Consider the following 25806-nt stretch of genomic DNA (forward strand, 5'->3'; position numbering starts at 1 on the left):
TCCACCGTTTTTGTCTCTAGATTCTACTATATCACCTGGGATCTATGGGTCATCACTACTTCTTTCCCAGCTACCTTGGTACCCCTTCAAAGCTGCTCCCAGCCTCTCTCACAGCAGCATGGCTATGACAAGCAACTCCTCTATCATTTGCCTGGGACTAGTCAGTCCTTCCCTCCTCCCAGGGGCAGCTCCAGGCACCAGCGCTCCAAGCGCAAGCCTGGGGTGGCAAGCCGCGGGGGGCGCTCTGCCGGTCGCCGCAAGGGTGGCAGGCAGGGTGCCTTTGGTGGCTTGCCTGCGGAGGGTCCTCTGGTCCCGCGGCTTTGGTGGACCTCCCGCAGGCACACCTGCAGAGGGTCCACTGAAGCCACGGAACCAGTGGACCCTCCATGCTTGGAGCGGCAAAATGTCTAGAGCCGCCCCTGCCTCCTGCAAGCAGGAGTTCCCCCTCAGCCCTCTCTCTGGAGCTAGGGTTATGCCTCGGTTCTCTTTGCAGTAGATTAATCAGTTTTACCCTCCTCCAGATAGGGGTTCCCTCCCTCCTGTCCTCTCTCTGGAGCCACGGTTGTGACTTAAGTCAACTGAGCCCCCTTTCAAGTTAGCCTTACATGCAGGCACAGGTGCTGGAACTAGGGGTGTATGGGGGGCTGCCACATCCCCTGGCTTGAAGTGGTTTCCATCATATGGGTTTACAGTTTGGTTCAATGGCTCTCAGCCCCCCTACTGTACAAATTGTGTCAGCCCCCCCGCATGCAGGAGAGTTCTGCAGGTGAGCCTTCTCTCACCATTGTCTGCCTGCAATGAAGGGGGAGGCAGCCTTTATGCTGGTCCCCTGCTCCTAAAACTCCTTCCCAGTTGCAGGGCTGGCTCCAGCATTTTTGCCACCCCAAGCAGCGGGGGAAAAAAAGAAAAAAAGGTGTGATTGGCGGCACTTCGGCGGCAGGTCTACCACTGCTGCTTCATTCTTCTGTGGCAATTCAGCGGCAGGTCCTTCTCTCTGAGAGGGACTGAGGGACCTGCCGCTGAATTGTTGCTGAAGAGCCGGACATGCTGCCCCTCTCCGTTGGCTGCCCCAAGCACCTGCTTGCTGCACTGGTGCCTGGAGCTGGCCCTGCCCAGTTGGCTGGGTGAGGGGACTTTGCCCCACTCCCTCTGCAAGGCTTGGATCCTCTTACATCTCCCTCAATATCTGTTGGTTGCTTCCAAATCCATAAGGGCCATGCCACTTGGCAAGGTGGGCTGACCATTAGGTGCAACTGCCCTCGCTGGCAGACCACCCCATCACAACCCCTAAGGTGGTAAGAGGACCATATGTCTAAGTGGTTCATTTAGCCAAGTTAGACCCTCTTTTTAGTATTTCTTCTTCCGTTCAACTTTTAAACATTGTAAGCTCCGTCGTTTTGTTCTCTGTTTGTCCAGTTCCTAGCACAATAGACTCCTGGTCGACAACTGAGCTTCCTAGGCTATGATAATATAAATAATAATAATATGCTGGGCTCTGGAGTGGTGGAAGAGCAGCCTGAATATCCACACTAAACTTTGAGTTTATGGAGGAGAGAGAAGAGATGATAGCCCCTAAGTAAAAAGGAAGAAACCATGCAGAATACCCTCTTAGGCCTGGTCTACACTGGGGTGGCGGGTGGGGAATCGATCTAAGATATGCAACTTCAGCTACAAGAATAGTGTAGCTGAAGTCTACGTATCTTAGATCGACTTAGAATCACTTACTTTGTGCCCTCGCGGCATGGGATCAATGGCTTCCACTCCCCCATCGACTTTGCTTCTGCCTCTCGCTGACCTGGGGTTCAGCAGTCGACGGGAGAGTGATTGAGGATCAATTTATTGTGCCTACACTACACATGATAAATCAATCCCCAATAGATCGATCGCTACCTGCTGATCCGGTGGGTAGTGTAGACGTACCCTTAGTTACCTATAAGTAGTGCTAAAAAGCTAAGGGCTGAGAGCCCTGCAATAGAAAGAGAGGAGCTTGTGCAATGTCAGAGACGTGTTCTCCAATTCCCCAAGGCAGTGAAAATGGGAACAAAATATTCTGAAAGTCCAGCCTCAGGAGCCAAACTCTGATCCAACACAGATGGAGCTGCATATTGTAGACGGGAGAGATTATAGTTTTATGTCATTTCTTTCCTTATAATTCCTAGTATTTTTAGGGGCTGGCACATATCATCTATGTTTACATTCATTCAAGCAGATGTGTACATAGCTATTGTGCAGAGACTGGCTTCGTCTGATAGCAGCAATGGGATCTTTTCACCCAAGCATTAAAGACAGAATGTGCTAAACCACACACTCCTGAATTTTCTGAGCTACGTTATTGCATAATGAAGAAAACTGATGTTTTATTGCGTTCAGTTTAATGAAGGAAATCTGTGTTGATTTTGCATGTTTATAAACCAAAGACTCTCCCATTTTTAATTCAGTTACAGAAATGTCAGCTGCAAAACTGACTAGGGAGCTTGTACACAGTCAGTCACACTTGTGGTGTGGAGGGAAAACCAAAGGCTTGCTGCTGCCATTGAGATCTATGCCAAATTCCATTAACTTCAGTGGGAGCAGGAAATTGGCCACTCCCCACCAACGCACAGCTTGCCTCAATGGACTATGTGCTGCGGATATCCACGGAATCTGGGGAAGGATTCCCACTGCTAAAGCATGTACTGAACCCCTCAATCTGCAGCAACCCATACAAGTACCTTCTGAAGGGGAGACGAAATGCCAGTGGCGTAGCCAAAGGTGCACTGGCTGAGACCCTGTCCACTCCCTTAAAAAAAATTAACTCATCACCAAGCCATAATTTTTACAATGTAAAAATCTGCATGTGCGAAGTCCAAGCGTGTACAATGGTCACCTTTAAAACAAAGTGGTAGTTTTGCCTTATATCTCTACAAGATGATCTCACTATTTTCCGAGTCTCTTTCTCTGTTACTCCCCCCCCCCCCCCGATATGCCCCAGGAAATACTGATCATCTTCGCTATTTATTTAAGACAAAATTGGCAAACGTTGAATGATAATGATTATAAAAGCTTTCTGTCTCTGATGATCGCTTTGTGAAAGAGAAAACTCTCTCTGCCAGGACAGACTGTATCTACACCAAGGAGAGTTGGTACAGACAGTCCTTAACAGCATGACGTGACTAAAGCAGGTAATGGTAAGTTTTCAGAGTGATCAGGACACATTCATTTGCAGCTGGAAGAGAAATCCAGTAATGAAAGAAAAGCAACGCAAACACACCCTTTGCCAGCTGTAGCCACATGGATAGTTTAGGCTGCTCCCATATGACAGAGCATTGGTGCCATTTGGCAGCAAAGCTCTTTAAAACTACGCAATGTGCCACGGTTTTCAATTTTATAATGAATTATGTAGCTCCAGAGAGAGAAATGATTAATGAAGCACCATATGCCCCACCCAGCACAGAAATGTCACATTACTCTAAGCTGTATTATTAGTCTAAAACCATCTCTGGAAGTGCCACTGTAGCATTGCTTATATCAGATAACAATGTCTTCTTACCTGGTCCTCTCTGCCTCAGTGTAGTCTTGCAATGGCGGATTAGCCACTGGGACGACGAGGCCCATGCTGAGGTGCCCTGGCCAAATGGGGGACCCTGGAAAAAATTCGCTGCCATTCAGCACCCCCCACCCATCCCTGGCAGAAGCCTCAGGGTGGCAGGGGAAGCCCCTGTGCCCGACCCCATTCTCTGGCAGAAGCACCGGATGGGTGGGAGAAGCCCCAACATCCCAACCCTGGTTCCCCACAGAAGTGCAGGGGTGGCGGGGGAAGCCCCCGCTTCCGGACCCCCTCTGTGGCGCTCGGACTGAAGGAGTTCTCACTCCCCAGTGCGCCCTGGAGCCATGGAGCAGGGATGCAGCTTCTCCAGTCTTGAGGCTGCGGGGTGGGGGTGGGGGAGCAGAAAGGAGCAAAAGGGGTTGCAGGGCTGCCGTGGGGGGCCACTTGCTCTGGCCCAGGGCCCCAGGAAACCTTAATCTGCCTTTGTCTCACTGACATACCAGGTATGTGTTTGTTCCTATTTTCGACAATGCTGAGGATGTGATCAGTGATAGGAGTGAATGGTTCTTTACAGACCATGTTAAATATAAATGGCTACTGTTTGTGCTCTCTCTGTGCGAGCTAGTTAGGAACTTCTGGACTGAATGTTTTTTTCATCTGAAAATAGTGATTTGTTGAAAGCGGACTTTTCTGCAGGAACAGAGTTCTTTGGATGAGGCTTTAATTGGAAATGTTTCTCAGGATGGATTTTGGGGAGAGGGAGGGAAGAGAGGAGGGAGAGAGGACTACCTCAAACTAGCCACTAGCCTGGTCAGTTATGGCACTCAGCTGGGTTGGGAGAGATAGACCTAGGTCCAATCCCTGCTTTGTCTGAGTGGGCTTGAAGTTGTGCCTCCTACATCCCAGGTCAGGCCCCTTACTACTGGGCTATCTCTGTTTTTTTTCACATTTACCCACACACACAGACCCCCTCAAAGGGGTTCTGCATTGGAATGGAAATAAATAATCAAAATGTATTTCTTGGTTTCTAGCCAGCCCTAATCAGTCTCTATCTAAAAGCTGACAGAACTGGAGTAGACGCTATTGTCTTAAGCAAAGCTAAGCATGCGGAAAATTGCAACACCGAAAGAGTAAAAGTTAATTCTGGACTGTCCCTTTTGTGACACAGTGACTGGGTCATGTCTCGTACGTCACAGACACTACCTCATGACTGACTACTCGGGGAGGAGTACTTTAACCCTAAACCATGATTTCCAGTGCACAGCAACCAAAGCTCAAATACATTTATGTGTTGCTAAGATACAGTATCTAGTGATTCTAATATGAATAGCATATAAAGCAGGACAACACACAGCAGAGCTTCACCTAGATTACTGAAATTGGAAAAAAATCAACAAACAGTTGAAGAAATTCTCAAGTTGTCTGTAGCCCACAGCGTGACTTTCACTTTATCTCCAGGGGCAAAACTTCTATCACTGGCAATGAGAATTATTCAGACACATGGGGCGGAATCGACCCTTTGGGTTAATTTACAAGCCTACTGTGTTTGAGAGGGACCAAACTTCATTAAGGGGGTGCTGTACACATGAATATCTGATGTCTTTTTCCTGTCACCTCCCCTTTAATCTGGGTTGTCCTTGGCCATTCTGCATGTAGAGAGAAAAATACATGCACTATTTTTGCCCAGTTCAGTCACGGAGCAATATTAATATTGTTACTTCCAAGCCCACTTTCTGCTACTCTGAGAGTTCATTACATTATGTAAGACAGAAGCTGCTGTGTGATATGTAGTTCATGGCCTCTAGGGTCTTGCATCACAACAACGGGTATTTAGCCTCTTGTGGTTGCAACCTCACGTGTGATGGAAGAGCCTGTTAAAGTGCAGCCTGCCCTGCAGTCCTTCACTTCTGGTTCTTTTAAGCATCTGATGCTGCCGCCTTCCAGAACATGGAACTTTCCTAGGATCATTCCATGGGTGAGGGGGAAGGGCCTGAGAACAAAGTGATGATTCCAGGGGTTGTACAGGAAGCAGGTGCCTTTGCCCTGATTCTGTGGCCCTTAGCCTGCCTTGTTGCTCCCTGACATCAGAGCTCTACTGACATCTTTCCTAGCCCTTAGTATCCCTGGGATCTTCCTTTAAGGTGTTTCCCCAAGCACAGAGGGGCATGAAAGAGTTAATATGACTTCAAGGCTCCATTCACTTTGGCTCTCCCCCACCCCCCAGGCTGGGTGGGAGAGGATGTAAGTCTCCCCTGCCACTCCCCCTCTCACCCACAGGTCCCAGATCTTGCAGAGAGATCTCTGCTGGGGTATGGGTGGCAAGGAAAGTGACCCCTCCGACTCTCCCAGGTAAGAAGCAGGTATTGTATGTGGAGAAGCAGCTTTATTTATATGATGCTGTAGAGGCAACTAGGCCCATGTTGTGAACTGGACTTGAGCAATAAATGACTCTGGGGTTGCCAAGAAAAAAGCTAGTTGTACAAAATGAAAAGTGAGTTCAGCAGCAAAACGCTGTGACATAACATTCTACTGGGGCAGCAATTTACCATGATGAATTCTGTTGCTGTGTGATTCAGCTTAGAGGTGGCATTTATTTCTTCAGTCATAGGGTCATCACCTTTTATCAATATTAGAATATATGGACAACATTTACATTCTGTATTTCTCCTTAGCATAGTAGTATACAGTGTGAAATGATTGAACCTCATGCTACAGAAGTGTGTAGAGATGACTAAGGAAAGTCACTTTCGAAGCTGAAATTCCTTAATTTCTTCATCTTTCTAAAAGCGGTTGATGGTAGCAGTGGAGTGATGAGTTGGCATCTAGAAGCATTCCTTGATGGGTTCACCCAGCGGTATAGCTCATACAAAAAGAAAAACATTAAAGGTAATTCTTTAGTATAAATATACCCTAAATAAGCAAACTACCATTTGAAATCGATTGTCAATGAGGTAATCCTCATTACATCACGCTGCTGCGGTACAGACGTTAGCTAACTCACTCCCTGCCCTCTGATGCTTCCCTGAACATAGCTGCATAGACATTGGTACCAACCTGAAAGTGCTCTTATTCCCCAATCAATTTTATTTAACTAATTTCTTAACAGATAAGGTTCTTCTAGTGCTATCACTGTCTAAGTAATGAAAAATACTGCATCAAAGAGCTAAGAACGTCTGCTGTTCTTGCTTATAATTAAAGCCATTTTCTAGCAGAGTCCTGGGGTTGGGATGGGACGGAGGGCTTGTTGGCAGGTCTGGTCAGGTCAGGTCTGACTTCAATATGTCATTTTAAGGGTAAATTTAAGTCTGCCTTTCTTGAATATAATCAAAAGGATTAGAAGTCTCCTCTGCTTTATTCAAAACATTTCTGCTGCTACTTAAGAAAGAAGAGGATGAAAACAAACACTGCACAGTCTCTGAAAAAACACTTAGGATATCTGTTAACATGGCCAGTGAAGTAACTTCGCTCAGGGACTAAGGTTTTGGATCATGCCTGACATCCTGATAAGAATCCTACCCCACTGGCTGTGTCACACATTGCAACTATATTGTTGCTGAGGGTGTTAGGAATAGTTTCTTAGGGAGGATGCCCTGAAAAGAGGAAAAACTAGATGGAAGAGGAGAAAATGACCCCCAACCGCAGTAATTATGTTTCAGTGTGTGTTTGAGTCTGGATTTATATGGAAAGCAGAGCTCTACTGTTACAGCCTGCTTTCACCAGCATGTTCTATTATGAAAAGGTTAAGGAAAACTTAAAGGAAAGGCTGAAGATCCAGGAAGAAGCCATTTTTATGGGAATCATAACTGCTGTCAAATCAGTTGTCTGTTTAAATAACTGTGCTGACATCCTTTAGGCTGCAAGGGGAGGCTCTCAGCCAATCGGTATGTACAGGTACAGTCTGACTGTTCCTCCATAAAACCGAACTCTGCTGAATGAGGCAGTGATTAAGACACCCACAGCTTCCTCCACAATTCGTTACTAGTTGTACATCTAGTGCCTACATTTATGTAACAAGCCTTTAAGTCTGGGCAATATCCTATCCTACTTTAGACATGTTAACAGGGCCTGACTTTCAGAGGGTGAGTGTCCAGCGCTTCTGAGACTCAGGCACCGTTAAGGCAATTCAGGTTGAGCACCTAATAATGGAGACACTCAAAAATTACTAGTCACTTTTGTAAGCTCAGGCCAGGATGTCTGTCCCTGCTGTATAGTCATAAGGGCAGTGCCAGTAGGTGGAGTTCTCACTCCACACCATACAGAACATAGACACGCCTACTCCATTCTGCTGTGCAGCTCGGTAACACCAATAACAAAACATAAACTGTAGCCTTAAATTTCTTCCTAAACTGGGTTTCATTGCAGGTCCTTCCCTTCCCTGAGAGGGGATTGAGCCTATTTTATATTCTGGTTTGAGCTAACTGAATCCACTTGCTAGCATGTTGCAGCAAGAATTACACTCCACCTTCATGCAAGGTTCAAGTACCTGATGATAGAAGGACACGAAGGATAAGCCATGCCATGCATCCCTGTGCCAGACCCTAGATCCAGAAAGCATAACACCAAATCAATGCTCCCTAACAGTCAGGAAAATGTAATCTGTGCACCCCATTCTCTTGGGGTAGCCAGCTTGATTCCGATGCACTCTTCCTGCATTCAGAATCCAGAAACAATTTAACAGCACTACTGCAAGTATTTACCAGGAAATACCAAGAAGAGAGATTTATGCTTTTGTGGTTCTTAGTTTTATTGCCTTCTTCCTGTAGCTGGATGGATTCTCTCCAGCCTTGTGAAACATACTCATCAGTCCAGATTTGCTGAATCTGCAATGGAAACTGATTGGTTAATAGTCATGGGCTGGTCTTTCATATTTCTGCAGGCAGTTTGTCTCTTCCTGGTTATTGCTGGGCTGACTTTTGCATAGAGACCTCCAATATTATGCAAGACAGATAAGTTGTAATTCCTCTGGTACAGGGTTTCACAGCTATCATTTTCAAATATTACTTCTCTCCTCACTGCTACTTCCATCTGTGTTAGCTCAGTTCTATCTGTTACTGAGACTTATGTAAAAGCAGCAAAGAATCCTGTGGCACCTTATAGACTAACAGACGTTTTGGAGCTGCATCTGACGAAGTGGGTACTCACCCACGAAAGCTCATGCTCCAAAACGTCTGTTAGTCTATAAGGTGCCACAGGATTCTTTGCTGCTTTTACAGATCCAGACCTACACGGCTACCCCTCTGATACTTCAGACTTATGGTGATCCCATCTCATAGGCGATCTCCTAGTCAGATGTCTGTGTACCTGGGGAGTGAGTAGCTAGAAAATAATTAGACTGTTTTACTTCTTGCTTTCAGTCCTTTCTGTAAAAAGAATGTTTAAGGAGATACCCCTAGACTGATCATGCAAAGTGACAACTTTCATTCAAGGGCCTCAAAGAACTTTATAAACAAAAATTATTTTTTACAACACCCTATGAATGAGATGAGTGTTACCTCCACTTTATAGCTGGATACACTGATTGCAAACAGAGGCAAAGGCCCCAATCCTACAATAAATGCCATGTGAGCAGGCTTCCATTAATTGGGCCCAGAGCTCATTGTATGATGGTGGCCTCTGATTTACCCAAGATTACATAGTATGTCAGAATCAGGAGTTCTTATAGGAATCTAAGTTCTAAGAATCTACGTTCTTATATGGCTTCCATCACCAGAGTATCTGAGCACCTCGTTATCTTTAGTGTATTTATCCACACAACAACCCTGTGAGATGGCTCTGCCTTAGGAATTCCTAAGCAGCAAGCAGGCTTGATACATTAATTAAGGCATGCCCCTTGATAAATTAACTTGATTTGATTGCTTTAATGTCACTGTTTTAGGGTGCATTGGACAGACCACTTAAAGCTTGTTCAGAATAGTTTGCAGAGAAGAAGCTTCCAGAGAAGCTAGAAACATTTTTGGGATTGTGTTTCAGAACAGAGTTTTGAGGGTTTTTAATATTATAAAAACAGATTCATCTTTGCATTTCTATGGATATTTATTGATCCCTATCATGAACAACTTTTCTTATATTCCCTAGAAGCACAGCAGTCATCCTGCTGCTAACCATTGGGGGCACTGATGAATGTAATGCACATGCTGTGACATTCTCTTGGAAAGTTTTATACTTGGATAACTAAAATCTGTAGGGTTGACAATTTAAATCTTTCCCTGAATGCACGTTGCCTGTTTAGGCTCCCTGTATAGTGTATGTTACTTCTGATGTACCATTTTGTGGGAAAACTAGAAAGGGATTTTGCAATACATGAGTATGACATTGTGAAATGATTTGGCAAAAGTTCTGAGGATTTATCTCCCTTTCGAGAGTGAACAGCTGCTGGATAAAATTGACCAAGTTGTTTCTTTTCCTTAATCAAAATAAAGTCTATCTAGACCAGAAAAGCCTAATAAGTGACACACACTTACGGATATAAGATTAGTGTTGGATGAATAATGCAAAAAGTCAGTTTTCAGAGTAGCAGCCGTGTTAGTCTGTATCCACAAAAAGAACAGGAGTACTTGTGGCACCTTAGAGACTAACAAATTTATTTGAGCATATGCAAAAAGTGAATCTCAAATAAACATGGCTAATTCACTCAGCTCTTATTAATGGGATCACACAATTCTCTAGTCAAGTAGCTGGATGTCGGCATTTGTTTGTGAATGCCCAAAGTAGCACAGATAATTATTATTCATTGGGAAAACTCAGACCAGAAAAGTGCATCATGTGTTCATTGTTCATTGTTCTCTTGTCCTAATAGTTGGTCAACAGGCAGTAATATTCAGGGCCCAGACAATCTTCATCCAAGAATATTAAAGGAACTGGCGCATGAAATTGCGAGCCCATTAGCGAGAATTTTTAATGAATCGGTAAACTCAGGGGTTTTACTGTACGACTGGAGAATTGCTAACATAGTTCCTATCTTTAAGAAAGGGAAAAAAAGTGATCCAAGTAACTATAGGCCTATTAGTTTGACATCTGTAGTATGTAAGGTCTTGGAAAAAATTTTGAAGGAGAAAGTAGTTAAGGACATTGAGGTCAACGGTAATTAGGACAAATTACAACATGGTTTTACTAAAGGTAGATCGTGCCAAACCAACCTGATCTCCTTCTTTGAGAAGATGACAGATTATTTAGACAAAGGAAATGCAGTAGACCTAATTTACTTCGATTTCAGTAAGGCATTTGACACGGTTCCACATGGGAAATTATTAGTCAAATTGGAAAAGATGGGGATCAGTATGAAAATTGAAAGGTGGATAAGGAACTGGTTAAAGGGGAGACTACAACGGGTCTTACTGAAGGGTGAACTGTCAGGCTGGAAGGAGGTACTAGTAGAGTTCCTCAAGGATCGGTTTTGGGACCAATCTTATTTAACCTTTTTATTACTGATCTGGGCACAAAAAGTGGGAATGTGCTAATAAAGTTTGCGGATGATACAAAGCTGGGGGGTATTGCTAACACGGAGAAGGACCGGGATATCATACAGGAAGATCTGGATGACCTTGTAAACTGGAGTAATAGTAATAGGATGAAATTTAATAGTGAAAAGTGCAAGGTCATGCACTTAGGGATTAATAATAAGAATTTTAGATATACATTGGGGACACATCAGTTGGAAGCAACAGAGGAGGAGAAGGACCTTGGAGTATTGGTTGATCACAGGATGACTATGAGCCGCCAATGTGATATGGCCATTAAAAAAGCTAATGCGGTTTTAGGATGCATCAGGCGAGGTATTTCCAGCAAAGATAAGGAGGTGTTAGTACCGTTATATAAGGCACTGGTGAGACCTCACCTGGAATACTGTGTGCAGTTCTGATCTCCCATGTTTAAGAAGGATGAATTCAAACTGGAACAGGTTCAGAGACAGGCTACTAGGATGATCCGAGGAATGGAAAACCTGTCCTATGAAAGGAGACTCAAAGAGCTTGGCTTGTTTAATCTAGCCAAAAGAAGGCTGAGGGGGAATATGCTTGTTCTTTATAAATATATCAGAGGGATTAATATTAGGGAGGGAGAGGAATTATTTAAGCTTAGTACCAATGTAGACACAAGAACGAATGGGTATAAACTGGACACTAGGAAGTTTAGACTTGAAATTAGATGAAGGTTTCTAACCATTAGAGGAGTGAAGTTCTGGAACAGCCTTCCAAGGGAAGTAGTGGGGGCAAAAGACATATCTGGCTTTAAGACTAAGCTTGATAAGTTTATGGAAGGGATGGTATGATGGGATAGCTTAATTTTGGCAATTGATCTTTGATTACCAGCAGATAAGTATGACCAGTGGTCGGTGATGGGATGGGATCTGAGTTACTGCAGAGAATTCTTTCCTGAGTGCTGACTGGTGAGTCTTGCCCACATGCTCAGGGTTTAGCTGATCGCCATATTTGGGGTTGGGAAGGAATTTTCCTCCAGGGCAGATTGGCAGAGGCCCTGGAGGTTTTTCGCCTTCCTCTGCAGCGTGGGGCATGGGTCACTTGCTGGTGGATTCTCTGCAGCTTGAGGTCTTCAAACCACAATTTGAAGACATCAATAACTCGGACATAGGTTAGGGGTTTGTTATAGAAGTGGATGGGTAGGGTTCTGTGGCCTGCTTTGTGCAGGAGGTCAGACTAGATGATCACATTGGTCCCTTCTGACCCTAAAGTCTATGAGTCTATGAGTAGCACTGCAGCAGTGACACTACGTACCATGAATGCTGAATAGCACATAGTGGAAATGGACTGTTTGCAAATCCATAGGCTGAAATAATGAATATGTTCATAGCAATCAAGATAGCTTTGTGAATGATTTGCAAACAATGGGGGACAGAGGGCTAAAGCTGATGGATAGTTGATTTGCAGTTAATTATCCTACCATTAAAAAGAACCCAGCAATTTCATAGCTGATATGAAGAGTTCATCAGCTCTGTGTTGGAGAGGGGAAAGGGGACTTCAAATCCATTTTCATCCACTTTAGGCTAGAGGCTTTGCGGGGAGGGTTTTTTTTTCCTCCAAGTGGGGGTAAAAAGGGATAACCTGGTGTGGTTGTGGACTACTGAGCATAATGAGAACCACCAGATGTCTGATGTAATTGAGTGTGATATAGTCTACCTCTTCCATTTCCAAATAAGCTATTCAGATTAAGCCATATTTCATGTAGAGTCAAAGTTTCAAAAGGCCTACAGAAGGTAAAAGGCAGTAGTGAAATCTTATTTTGTTTCACAGCTTTAATGGTCAAGTCAAGGATGAACAACATGAAGGTTCAGAGTAAAACTATAGTTTCATTTCATATCATTGAGAGGAGGAGGAGGAATAACTTACTTTTATTTTCCTAGATTTTTTTCAGTTTGTAAAATAACCTGAATAATGTTTTTAATGTTTCATGGAAGGTTATAAAAGTGTTATTCATCTGAAGGAGCAGCACTCTTCCTTCTGTATCACATTTGTCTCTTGGAACTGCTCTAGTTTTCCCAACCTGTCTGAAAGACAAAAATTCAGGTAGCCTATAATAATCCAGTTATTAGTGAGGTGTTCTTAAAACTCCTCTTCACTTGAAATACAGGGCTGGCTCTTGGTGTTAAACGTATGTGTTTAGAATAGATTTTGTGTACAAAGTGTTTGACAAAGCTTCTCTCTCTCTTCCCAAGCTTCTATAGAGGAAAGAGTGGCTGGGTGTATGAGAGGAAGGAGAAGCTGAAGACTAGAGGGTTTTATGTGGGCTTTCCTGGAGTGTGTATATTGAGGTTTTTCTCCCTTTTCTGGTTTGTGGCGAGGGACACATTAGTTTTTGATTGCTTAAGTCAATTTGTATTTTTAAAGTGTTAAACATTAGAACTTCTTGAGAAAGAATGATGTAGTGGGTAGGGCATTGGATGGGGACTAGAGAGATCCAAGTTCATTTCTCAGCTCAGCCACAGACTTCCTGGGTGGCCTTGGGCAAGTCACTTAAGCTACCTCATGCCTGGGTTTCCCTATCTGTAAAATGGGAATAATGCTTCTGTATGTCACTGGGGTGTTGTGAGAATAAAACTAATTCATCGCTGTGAAGTGCTCAGATGCTATGGTGATGAAGGCCATATAAGGCCTAGAAAGTGTTTTAAATTATTTAGATTTGTAGAAAATATAGAAAGATACATAATAATAATAGACCAAATGTACAGCCATCGTAGTTTATCAAACTCTGTGACAGAGAAAGATGGGTGCTCTAGTTTAGGCTCAAAATTTAAGGGAAGAGCTCTACAAAAATTATTAACGTGAGTTATTATTAACATGTGCATTATCAACATGTTTTCACAAAATTAAAAAAAATTGTGAAAACAGTTTGTTTGTAAGTAACCAAACATCACAGCATTGTGTGAGTGCATGAAACCTAGAAAGTGAAGTGGAGTAAAAACGAATGAAACTGGATTAGCTACTCACTATTTGTAAACAGTAATCTGACTCTGACAGCCCACATTCAGTATAATGGTATCTGTCTAGAAATTAAGCTGTAGTTACTCCTCTAAGTCACCTTACTCACTGAGGATAAGCTGCATTATTGGACATGTATTCAAAAGTCATATTTTCAATATTTTATAGAAGTAATTTGCCGGTATGGACCTCAATATATTCTTGAATACTAAAATAGGCTCAGGAACTAAAAATGCACATGAATTCTTCATTCCAGCTAAATTCAGCTTGACCCATTCCAAAAGCCTTATGTGTAGATTTCCATATGAGTGTGATGCATATGACGCATGTATTACAGACAGATGGAAACCTGGATCATGCAGTACATGTATAGCATCATATACTTAATTTGTGCCAAATTCTCTAAAACCAATTCAAATAGCAAATGGGAAGATGATGGTTTATACTCTTGGGATCAGAGCTGTGTCAAGCTGAGAAATGTAGTAATTGTACTTTGTTCCTTACTCCATGTGGAGTAGAGATACATTAGTACTGACCATTGGAAGAGCATATTAGACTACTTATGAATAGGATTCCCAACAGATCCTCTACCCAAAATGTACCACCAGTGGAAAGCTCTAAAACAGTTAGTGCAATTGCTTACCTATGCCACAGGGACCAGTTTTCTGCCCATTTTTATCAATAATCTGGAAGAAAATATAAAATCATTGCTGATGAAGTTTGCAAATGACCCAAAGATTGGAGTGGTAAATAGGGATAGGTTAAATCTGGATTGCATGGTAGGTGGACTCACTTGAACAACATGCATTTTCATACAGCTAAATGAGGACTATATACATGTGAGTAGGTTTTTGTGTGGGCAAGAACGATTCGTTTGGGAACAGCTATCAATGAGTGCAAGTCTGACTTTAAGGCTGCTCCACTTGATTCAAAAGAGAGATGCTGGTGAGTACAAAGCCATGTTTCTGTAAAAGCCTGAGTATTTCACATATGCTGTTTAAAGGAAACATTTGTAAACCCTTAAATCTATCACTTCCAAGGAAGTTTGTCAGGAACTGGAACCACATTTAAGAAGAAGCTCTTGCTCTAGCTCTTTTCCTTGCCAGTAAAGCTTCCTATACACACAAGAAAGTTTTATTCAGAAGTCATTTTACAGGAACAATAGCAGAGGCAAAAACAGTAAACGCCTTGCCCCATTCTGACTAAGAATGTCAGACTGAAAAATTTGGTCACTAGTAGCTAGGTATAGAATAGTGGAGTGGAGGGACACTGAAGGCTGTTGCAAGCCCAGGTCTGCACTATCACATCATAAGGATGGCAGTCTTCCCTCTGAGTCAGTATTTGAACTAATGACCCAGTAGACTGTCAGGAACACTATCCTGCAGGAACTGGTGCCTTTCAGAGGAGACATAAAACAGGTCCTGATCCTCTTGCAGTTATTAAAGAGCCCATAGCATTTTTCAAAAGAATAAAGGTTTTAATCCAGGTCAAATAAGATTCAAGTGAACATAACATTCTTCATGTCTTGTCCTGGGGCCATACCCTGTTTGCCTTATTCACACAAATAGTCCTACTGACACCTTCGGGAATACTTGTGTACATGTGGCCTCTAAACAGTTCAATAATGGGAGGGTGGGTGTGTTGTTAATCGGTTGTCACTTATAACTCTATTTATAATTTGAAATATTTCCGGAGTGCTTCTGGGTCCTTTGGACACCATCAAAATATAAAGTCACCTGTGCAACTCCCTCGACACCAATACTGATGCACAGGTGTAATTAATAGTTCCAGTAGTACATCAAGCCACACTCCAGGACTTGTGCTGTGCTATAGTTATCCTGCAGCAATTTGGTGCACTCTAGGTTCACACCCTGGCTTTCCATACCAGAACTTGCTGCCTAGACAAGCCATATGAGGAATCTGACCTATTAACATCATTACAGGATGCTGTCTAGTTTATATCCCATTGGACTAAATGATACAAACCCTACTAAGTATGCTTTGTCATCCACTAGCTTTTTAATTTATTTGAAATTTGCAAAATCAATAGAGATATGTCACATGGAAGAATGTATGTGCACAGTGGAACCATAGTAGCAGTGTCAGTTGTTGTAAAGGTAGCTGTAAAACTTTGCCATGAATCTAGTTCACTTGAGATGCTCCTTAATTGCTCTAACATATTGTTATATAAATCCCCCAAGTATGGGGTGTAGAAACACAAACACGCCTGTGTTGGGATTTTTTTGCCCTCCATGCAGATGTGCTCAGTTGTTGACAACTCTTGAGAAAATGCAGGTGGATTTACAGTCCAGAAGTCTGGAATTCATTTGTGGAAATGTTCAGCCTTTTTTTTTTTTTTTTTTTTTTTAATCCTTTAGCTCAGCTACAAGAAGTCAATGCAAATGGAGCTGAAATCTCAAAGTGAGGAGTGTGAAAGAGCTTCTTAGCCCTCCTCCATTGAAACAGTGAATGGGCAGAAAAGTCAAACACGCTCTCAAAATAAAATATCTTCTCGTAGGATTTTCACTATAGCTCTTTCCAAATGTAAGAAACACAAATAAGCTCTTGAACTGTATATATTAACAACTAACAACAGGCTGGCTCCTTTTGACTACATTTTACAGTTCATGCTAACACATTCAACTGGGAAAGGGAGACGGGGTGTTAATTTATTCACTGAAGAGTTGGAACTAGGTCAGTTTTCCCTACAATGTTCTTGATCTGGTAAATTGTATGTCTTTAAACTCCCTACAAAAATGTAACGTCCGTGGAAAACTTTAACCTGTGCTCTTCAGGCTCCAGTCTGAAGCATGATGCTTTATCAGTCAATTGTGGCATCTTGGTTAGTAGCTTTGAATAAATTAAACATTTTTTTTGGTACTTGGGCTCCTTAGGGACTGGACTTTATTTCTGGGCCCTGACTGAGAATAGACTGTTGTAACCCAGTGGTGCATTTGGGGAGTGGAGGGGAGAAGGACGAGGGTACAACTGCTTGGCAGCTGGACTGAAAAGGAATGACCTGCAGCCATTTTGAGGGGCATTGTAAGCTGCACGCCTCTCTCCCCAGAGCAGTAGGGTTACCACGTGTCCAGGTTTTCTCACAATTGTCCCTTTGAGGTAGTTGTCCAAGGAATCGGTAAGCATTGGCCTGCTAAACTCAGGGTTGGTTGTGAGTTCAATCCTAGAGGGGGCCATTTAGGGATCTGGGGCAAAAATCTGTCTGGGGATTGGTCCTGCTTTGAGCAGGGAGTTGGACTAGATGACCTCCTGAGGTCCCTTCCAACCCTGATATTCTATGATTCAGGAAGGATTGACCCCACACCCAGAGCTTGGGTCAGGCCCCTTTTTCTCTCAGGGCTTCAGCTTTATTTGTTCCACATAAAAGTTGGTTGCACAAATTCCACATCACTTATTTCTTCCCCCTAACCTTGGGTCTTCTGCAGGGCTAGCTATTCCCTACACGGTTTCACCTTACAGGACACTGGCTTAAGAGCTATCTACAAATTGTGCTCTCTATACCTCACCCACCACAAGAGGGCTTCCTGCCAGAGCCTACTCCTGGCAGCTCTTTTCCAGTCCTCTTACACGACATTTGCCTGGGAGTCTCCCTTCTCCAGAGTCGGCCACAGGAATCAACTCACTTCCTATAGCTCCTACCCCTGTCCCTGAGTCTCCTGCACATTCCTTCCTGTAGCTCTCTGTCCACCTAAGCGAGTTGCTGATTTATAACCACCTGATCCCTTGCTGATAAGTTTTAGCTTGGAGGTAGCTAATAAGATACAGGCCCAACACCCCTCAAGAGGGTACGTCTATACTACCTACCGGATCGGCGGGTAGTAATCAATCTATCGGGGATCAAGTTATCACGTCTCATCTAGACGTGAAAAATCGATCCGCGAATCGATGCCCATACTCCATCTTGGCAGGAGGAGTAAGCAGCGTCGACGGGGGAGCCGTGGCAGTTGACTCACCGGCTTGAGGATGGCCAGGTAAGTCAAACTAAGATTCGTCGACTTCAGCTACATGAATAGCATAGCTGAAGTTGCATATCTTAGATCGACACTCCCTTCCCCCGCCAGTGTAGACCAGCCCAGAGTGCCTGCCACTCTGTGCCAGCCATCAACAAGGTAGTACAAAATTGGAAGGGGACAGGTCTCTCAAGCAACGGGGCAAAAAAAAGATAAGTGGGCAACACATATTTTTAATGATGCAATACATGGTATGGTTTTGTTATAAAGGTTTTACTAGGATGGGCTGCATTGCTCATGAGCGGTGAAGTGATTCACACATACCTAGAATCCCACCAATCCTTTAGGTCTCTGGCAAATCCAGGACCAGTTTCCTTACAAGTTACTTTGGCATTTTCAAAGGAGCTTGAGAGAGTTCAGGGAATTTTCCAACTTCCTTAAGCTCCCCACCGCCGCTGAATAGTAATATTTAGCACTCTTCAACCAAAGATCAAGGGTGAGTAAGCCTCATGATCCCCATTCTTTAACAGAGGCGGTAACTGGGCCATGAAGAGGTGAAGTAGCTTCTCCATGTCCCTTGATAAAGGCTTGTCTATGCTACAGAACAGAACCATTGCTGATGGTGGTTCACAGTGGTTGCAACCGAACTAGTACTGAACACTGTTCAGCTCTGAGTGCAGACAAAGACCTGCCACATTCAGCACAGTTCCAGCTAAGCTTTAACCCTTTGCCAGCAACAGGTTTTAGTCTGTAGTGTAGACAAGGCCTCGCCTCCTGTTTCCCTAGTCTGTGTACCCGTCTCTGAGGCAACCTGTAAGCAACATGACTGATACACAACTCAACCTTTTTTAAAAAACAAAACATGGCATCATAGTAGATGGAAGCCCCTTCTTTTCTCAGGACCCACTAAGTCATACTCCTTGCTGAGATTTCCTCTACTTTGACTCAGCTTATAAAACGAATGACGCCGTGTGGAAAACTCTGCAAAACATTCTGTTAAGAGAGAGATCAGCCTCTACATCATCCCTGGTCTGCTTTTCCACTCCCTTCATTTTTTCTTAGTAGGAGTATTGGCAGGACAAACAGATCTTTGTTTCTTAACTGTTCCTGGGCTCCTGTCACTTATCCCCCTCCTGCATTCATATAACCTTCTCATTTGGTTGCCAGTGTTGCAGATAAGACAATGGCTTTGGGAGCAGATCTCATATGGATTCTGATGCTGTCCTTTTCGTCCTTTATTAACAATGAGCAACACAAAAAATAACAATAACCCAACAGAGAAGCAGCTTTGTTCCTAATTAGAATGTTTCCCAACATCTACCAGGAACCTTTGGCATTTATAACACTTTACAGTGAAAATGGCATGCTTTCTTCTTACTCGATTTTACATGCTAGAAGAGTTTACATTTCATCAGATTTTGGAGCAGGAAAATAAGTTGAAGTTGCTCATATTGGCCATTTCTAACCTTATGTTCAATATACACCTTCATCTGTGCAAATGTAATGTGACCCAGCCCTGTTCCAACGATATAACTGGAGCCTGAATTGGGTACCTATTCCCTAATGAGCATGGATGGAGATTTTTTTCCCTTGAGAACAGAGTTGGATCCCTGATACAACATATCACCTAGGAGGAGTCTTAAGCACAGGCTCCCTGAAAAAAGTCACTACTCATGCAAACCAAATTACCAACGAATGCCTTAAAAGATGATTGAGGCTAGCACGATTTTAACCTTCATCTGGACAGGGCCCTTTCTACCCTGTAAGTAGCTGAGACTAGACTTGCAGCTAACCACATTAATGGCAGCAGGAGACCTGAACATGTGCAGCACCTGTATTATCAATTGATAAACGTCTGTAAGAACCCAGTGCTCTGGTCCTTCTAAAGTCAAAGGGAACTGAGGATCAGGCCCTACTATGCACTGACCGCTATGGCACAGGTTACTGACTGCAAACCATCAAATCCAATCTCACTTTTTGTAACAGACAATAAATATGGATTTATCTGATCTGTCTTAAATGTCTGCTCATATTTCACATTTAGACAGAAATGTGCCAGACAACATAGTTCTGTTCTGCAAGGCAAATATTATATTTTAAACTTTTTATTTTTTTTTTTGTAATCTCTGATACTGCACACTTTTAGTGGTTTGGTTTTATTCAAGTTACAGACACAATTAAAAAGAACATAAGAAACCCTTGTCATTAAAACTGTGTTAATGTAATGTTAACGGTTTAGTTTGAATCTACAAATCAAGGAAACAGAGTAAAAGGTGAAACTACTTCAATTGGTGCAATTGTCTGAGAAAAGTCTCCAGGAAAGAAGATGGTCCCATGTGACCTGCGGTACTTGGACTTGAGGGGGTGAGTTAAAGGAATCCTTTCAGGCCAGCACTGAATTTCCAGCTTTCAGTCAGTTTAAGTAAGTTGATTTTAGTGGGCTAAGTTTTGTTGATGAGAGAGACATGCTTTGGTGCTTACACAGTGCTCTTCTTCAGGTCTGGGAAATGTGCTGGGGGCAGGCAGCCAGCAGCCCAGCAAACGCACACACAGAAGATGTAACCCAAAAGCGAAAGGAAACAATCAACTGCAAGCAGCCTTTTATGGTTTTTTTTTAGCAGTATAATAATGCACAGAGAAGACAGATTGCGCAACCAAGCGCCAATCTCACTCTCTGGCAGAAAATTAAAAAAAAAACCCAAATAACAAACAAACAAAAAAGCCAGACCCCTGAAAAGCACCAAAAAAAGCAACATGCAATTTATAGATCTGAATAGGCAATTACAGACACAAAGAAGCCAAAATCTGCTTGCTGTTAGTGGGCTTGGCAACACCCGGGGTTGCCAGTCTGAGAAAACTAATGGTTCTATTACATGACATCAGTGAGTCATTTTCCCATCTCTGCTGAATGAGCTGATAAAAGAACAAGATCACAAGCTGTTGTAGGGGAAACAAAACTTAAAGAAACGGCAGCAGATGGTATAGTTGAGCATATCTAATGCCAAACCTTAAGAACAATCCAAGTAAATATTTGACGGAGACAGAATCTGATAGTGGTTCAGACTAGATTTAGGTGGGAGCATGAGAACAAGGACTCTGACTGAAATGTGTATTCTAGAGGATTGTTACAATTAGTATCAGCAGACAGATTTTTTTCCCACTGAAACAACCATATTAAAACACCTGAGGTAGGCTTACACTGCTGTAGGTAACCTCCTGTTATGATTGGTAGAGGTGTGATCCAAATCACATTAAACTCAATGGAAAGACACCCATTGACTTCAGTGGGCTCTGGATCAGGCCCTAATTTCCAGTTGTCTGTTTTGTTATCCATGGCAAGTTGGACGAAGGGTCCATTAGTGAGAAAGAGAATCCTTCTGCACTTAAATTAGATCGACCTTCCTACTTTCCTCAGGACTGTGAAATATAGTTAGGTTGACCTAATCCACGGTGCTAGGCTGACCAGAAGAATTCTTCCCTTGAGCTAGCTACCACCTCCTGGAGTGGTGGATCACAGTAACTCCTCACTTAACCTAGTAGTTATGTTCCTGAAAAATGCAACTTTAAGTGAAACGATGTTAAACAAACCATAGTTGCTTTTAGCCCTGAAGCACAAGGTTTATTATCCCTTCAAAAAATGTGTTGTTTATAATAATTCTGGGTATTCTTGATAACCATATAAATGTCCAATTCCTCTTTGAATCTTGCTAAGTTCTTGGCCTCAGTGATATCCTGTAGCAATGAGTTCCACAGTCTAATTACATGGTGTGTGAAAAAGTGTTTCCTTTCATCAGTTTTGAATTTTCCACTTTCTGTAATCTCATTGAAAGTCCCCATGCTTTTATGTTATGAGACAGCGATCTACCTTCTTTACACCACTGTGTATACATTTAACATGTCTCTTCTTCTTTAACTTTTTCTAAGGGGAACAATACCAATCTTTTCAATCTGTCTTCATATGAGAATCTTTTCAGACTTTGATCATTCCTGTCACTCTTCTCTGAACCTCCTCTTAAGTCTGCATAATTTTAAGAGGCAAGTGATCCCAGTACTGCACATAGTATCCAGATGAGGCTACACCATTAATTTATATATGGGTATTAAAGGCATTATCAGTAATTCAAAACAGATATTCTGGAAAGTCATCTATTTCCTAGAAGTCAGAATATTTTGAGGTTTTAGATGAGGATTTGATCTGAGTAAGTGGAAGTGCAGAATGTGCACACACTCGTGTGTTTGAGGGCTCGGTTAATTTACAGATGTTTAAATGCTGAAGCAGGGCAGGAGACTGTGCCTCTAAGGAGCAGCCCAATTCAGAAGACAGCAGAATCAGGGAAACACCGAAGATGATGGTATTTCTCTCATTTTCACAATTAATTGGCATTTAGATGAATACTATGATTAGATCTTATCATGCACATACCAGACATGCTCACATGCTGCCGGAACGTATTCATCCCTATCTTTCTGTGCAGTAAGAGCAGCAAAAATGTTAAGGCACATGGCACCTGTGCGTCGAATCAGTATGTTCTCTTATTATCTCTTTCCTCGTGTTTCTGTATGTTTTCCCCTTCATGCCGTGACACTTGTGCTGAAAGTTGATAGGAGCATAGGACTTTCCATACCAGTGCAGGCTTCAGAGGAAAGTGCAAGAAACCGGGAAGTGAAATAACTTTCTTATAAGGTACACTGCTTCCTAACACCCCTCAAAGACTGGCTGATTGGACACTTAGAATCTGTCCATCCTGCAGTTAAAAACCCATGGCTGGCCCATGCCAGCTGACTCGGGTTCAGGGGGCTAAGGCTAAGGGGCTGTTTAAATGCAGTGTAGACATTTGGGCTTTGTCTGGAGCCCAGACTCTAGGACCCTGGGAGGTGGGCTGGTCCCAAAACTCAGACTGCACCTCAAGCCTGACCATCTGCACCACAATTAAACAGCCTCTTAACTTGAGTCCTGTGAGCCCAAATCAGCTGGCACGGGCCAAGTATAGGTTTTTAATTGCCCTTAGTGCCAGTCAGTATAAGCAGTCTGTCCAGTAACATCTTCATGTATCTAATATTCCTGTGACAGCTTTCAGGTACCGGCTGAGTTGAGTTCTCTGATCACTTGTGGCTTTTTGGTGGTATGTGTGGATGAGGATTTCATTTCCAGTCTCTATTTTACAAAAATCATGGCACAGTAGCTACAATGTAGAATGTACCAGCTTCAAGGACTACTGCTCTGTTCTGAGTCTGATTTTCTTTACATTTGGAACATATCACTTAGGCATCATGGATGTCTGCCTTGAATGTAGAAGGGGAGATAATAGAGCCATGATATTTGCATATATAATATGGAACAAGCTGCAACTTGATATTGAAAGTCACTCAATATTTATGAGCAATAATTAAAAGAAAAACTCATAGATGTAGCTTCTGTGAGTCCAGAGTTTTGCTCCAAAGAATGCTGTGTGTGTGTTCTGGAGAACCTCAGCTTTGATTTATAAAACTGGACATTTCTTGCCAGAGAGCTGTCTATGAACAAAACAAGCAGCAGCCAACGCCAGAACTATGTTTTCTAGCCTCAAATGTGTTAATTTCAAAGTCCAGTTTAAAAACATTCAGACACTCGTGTGGATAAAGCAAACTGGTGTAAGAATGGCATGGAACTAGAATGGAATGATACCAAATAACAGGTGAGATTCACTGCCGGGCTGTGCTAGAAAAGTAGGCTGCAGTGGTATACAAGCCGCACTTCACTTTGCCTAGCAGCCTGGAGTGAACCAGCCAGTGCAGCCCAGATGTGCTGGTTTGGCACATTTCCCAGGTGACCTCTGCCAGCAAGGCTGCTAGGGAACCTTGGAAGGAGTTTCAAGATGCCCTGGCATGCACAAGTCAGAGGTGATGCTGTGACCTGTCCCCTGGTGTGAATGTCTGCTTGGGTGCAGCTACTTTCCTTATATGAATTAAGCCAGATATCTTTATACATATTCAACAATTAATTTGTCCAAGCAATTCTTTCTCTGCTGATAAAATCCTCTAGACCTGTGAAACTAAACTGACTAGGAGAGAGTGTGAGAGTGAGTGTGTGTGTGTGTGCGTGCACGCGCATGTGCCTTTGGCTCAGATTGGCATCTTCCCTCCAGTAAGTATGATGGGCTGGTGGCTCTGCTGACTGAAACAGGAGCTAGAATTAACAATGGCCATGAATCTCAGTCTCAGGTTCGCCTCCCTCTCCATTCTATCACTGGGGGGTTGTGTTCCCAGGTATGACTCAGGATAAAGTTACAACAAGATTTATTAATGGGGTGGCAAGGACTCCCCAGGTAACAAGGTGAGATGGATAATAAAACAAGGCAGTCTGTATCAATAGGAATGTATACATGATGATCAAAACGACAATGACAGTACCATCTCTGGCAGCTTGATTTGATGGTGTCTTCTCCTCTTCAGGATGGATGCAGTGCGACAGGACGGCCAGATTCCTCAGATGGAGACAGGACCTCCAGATGAACGTCTTCTCAGGTAAGACGGAAGTATTCAGGTAATTAAATCCCTCTCCCTCCCTTTACTTGCGTCGTCATGCATGGGGCAAGTGATCACTATAGGAGATGGACTAGGTGCATGTAGGTAAGTATATTCCATGCTTAAGATGACCCTTGTGGGGTGAATGGCCTACCCTACTAACCCTCAGCCACTTGCTCTGTCTCAAACAGACAGCAACAAGAGTCTGCCACTCAGGCGGGCAGCCCCGACCTAATCTGAGCACTGCCCTCACGTAGACATAGGGTTGGTAGGCAGATTAGCCAATGACAGTAACCATCTTTTCCCACCTAAACACACAAAGGCGCCAAATTCAGAATGAGAAGGGGACAAGAAGGGCTTACAAAATGGATGCCTAGCTGTCCTTTGGAGAATACAAGGGTACGTCTATACTACCCGCCAGATCAGCGGATAGTGTTCAATGTATCAGGGATCAATTTATCGCGTCTCGTCTAGACGCGATAAATTGATCCCCAAATTGACGCCTGTACTCCACTTCGGCAGGAGGAGTAAGCGGAGCTGATGGGGGAGCAGCGGCAGTCAACTCGCTGCCGTGAGGACGGCCAAATAAGTCAAACTAAGATACTTTGACTTCAGCTACGCGAATACGTCAGACAGTCCTGGGGACTTGATTTATCTCCAGAACGTATATAGCTCGGGAAGCAGACATACAAATATCCATGTTGCTGTGTCAACACACCTCAAACCTAACTGGGAAGGGCCACATAGAGATCTGAGAAAATCCAATGAAAGTAAAAGATATTCTACCAAGTTCCACTCAATCTTCCCAAAAGTTTCACCCACTGTATTCTTTTTTCTGCTCTTCCCCACTAACTTGTTTTCAGCTGCTATTACTATTAGGAGCACAATGTATTACCTTATGCTGCTCCATAGAAATTAGATCCAAAGAGTAAATGCTTTCAGTGAGAGCTTAAAAATCTTAGTGTTTGAAAAAATACTAAAAGTCAAATGTATAGGTTAGCAAATTGGTTCCCCCACCACCATTATAGCAGAGTGCATGGAATTCTCATTATGAAACTTCTGTTACAAAGCTGCCGTTGATTAAAATCTAGTTACTGTATTCTTGTTCCCAGACAACTATCGGTTATGAAAACAGACTTAATACCATGCACTTTTTCATAATGCACACAGCCTTTAGTTTTTCAAAAATAGCTGTTTAATGAAGGGGTGATGAATGCTGGCTAACTTTTCCTTGTAAATTATTATTGGTTCTGAAATTAAAGCTATAAAGTGGCATTATGTATCTTTAAGTACGTATTATCCCCTAAAACAAGTCCCAGGGAAGTACCATTTAACGCATGCATTACTGGCCCAAGAGAAACACCTGCCACAAACATGC

At 43.0% G+C, this 25806-nt stretch overlaps 1 protein-coding gene across 4 annotated transcripts in view; it reads left to right on the plus strand.

Annotated features, from left to right (window-relative positions):
- The window catches only part of GFPT2 (glutamine-fructose-6-phosphate transaminase 2), a 105396-nt gene that overhangs the window by 45694 nt on the left and 33896 nt on the right, over nt 1–25806 (plus strand). For 2 of the 4 annotated variants that reach the window (XM_050961534.1, XM_050961532.1), the window contains 2 exons: nt 22184–22276; nt 24357–24428. In XM_050961534.1, the coding sequence (XP_050817491.1) occupies nt 24362–24428 (67 nt within the window). In that variant the 5' untranslated portion in view covers nt 22184–22276; nt 24357–24361. The remainder of the gene's footprint in view (nt 1–22183; nt 22277–24356; nt 24429–25806) is intronic. The other 2 variants (XM_050961535.1, XM_050961533.1) reach the window with 1 other exon arrangement.

Source organism: Gopherus flavomarginatus, chromosome 7, assembly GCF_025201925.1.
Source record: "Gopherus flavomarginatus isolate rGopFla2 chromosome 7, rGopFla2.mat.asm, whole genome shotgun sequence".
NCBI lineage: Eukaryota > Metazoa > Chordata > Testudines > Testudinidae > Gopherus > Gopherus flavomarginatus.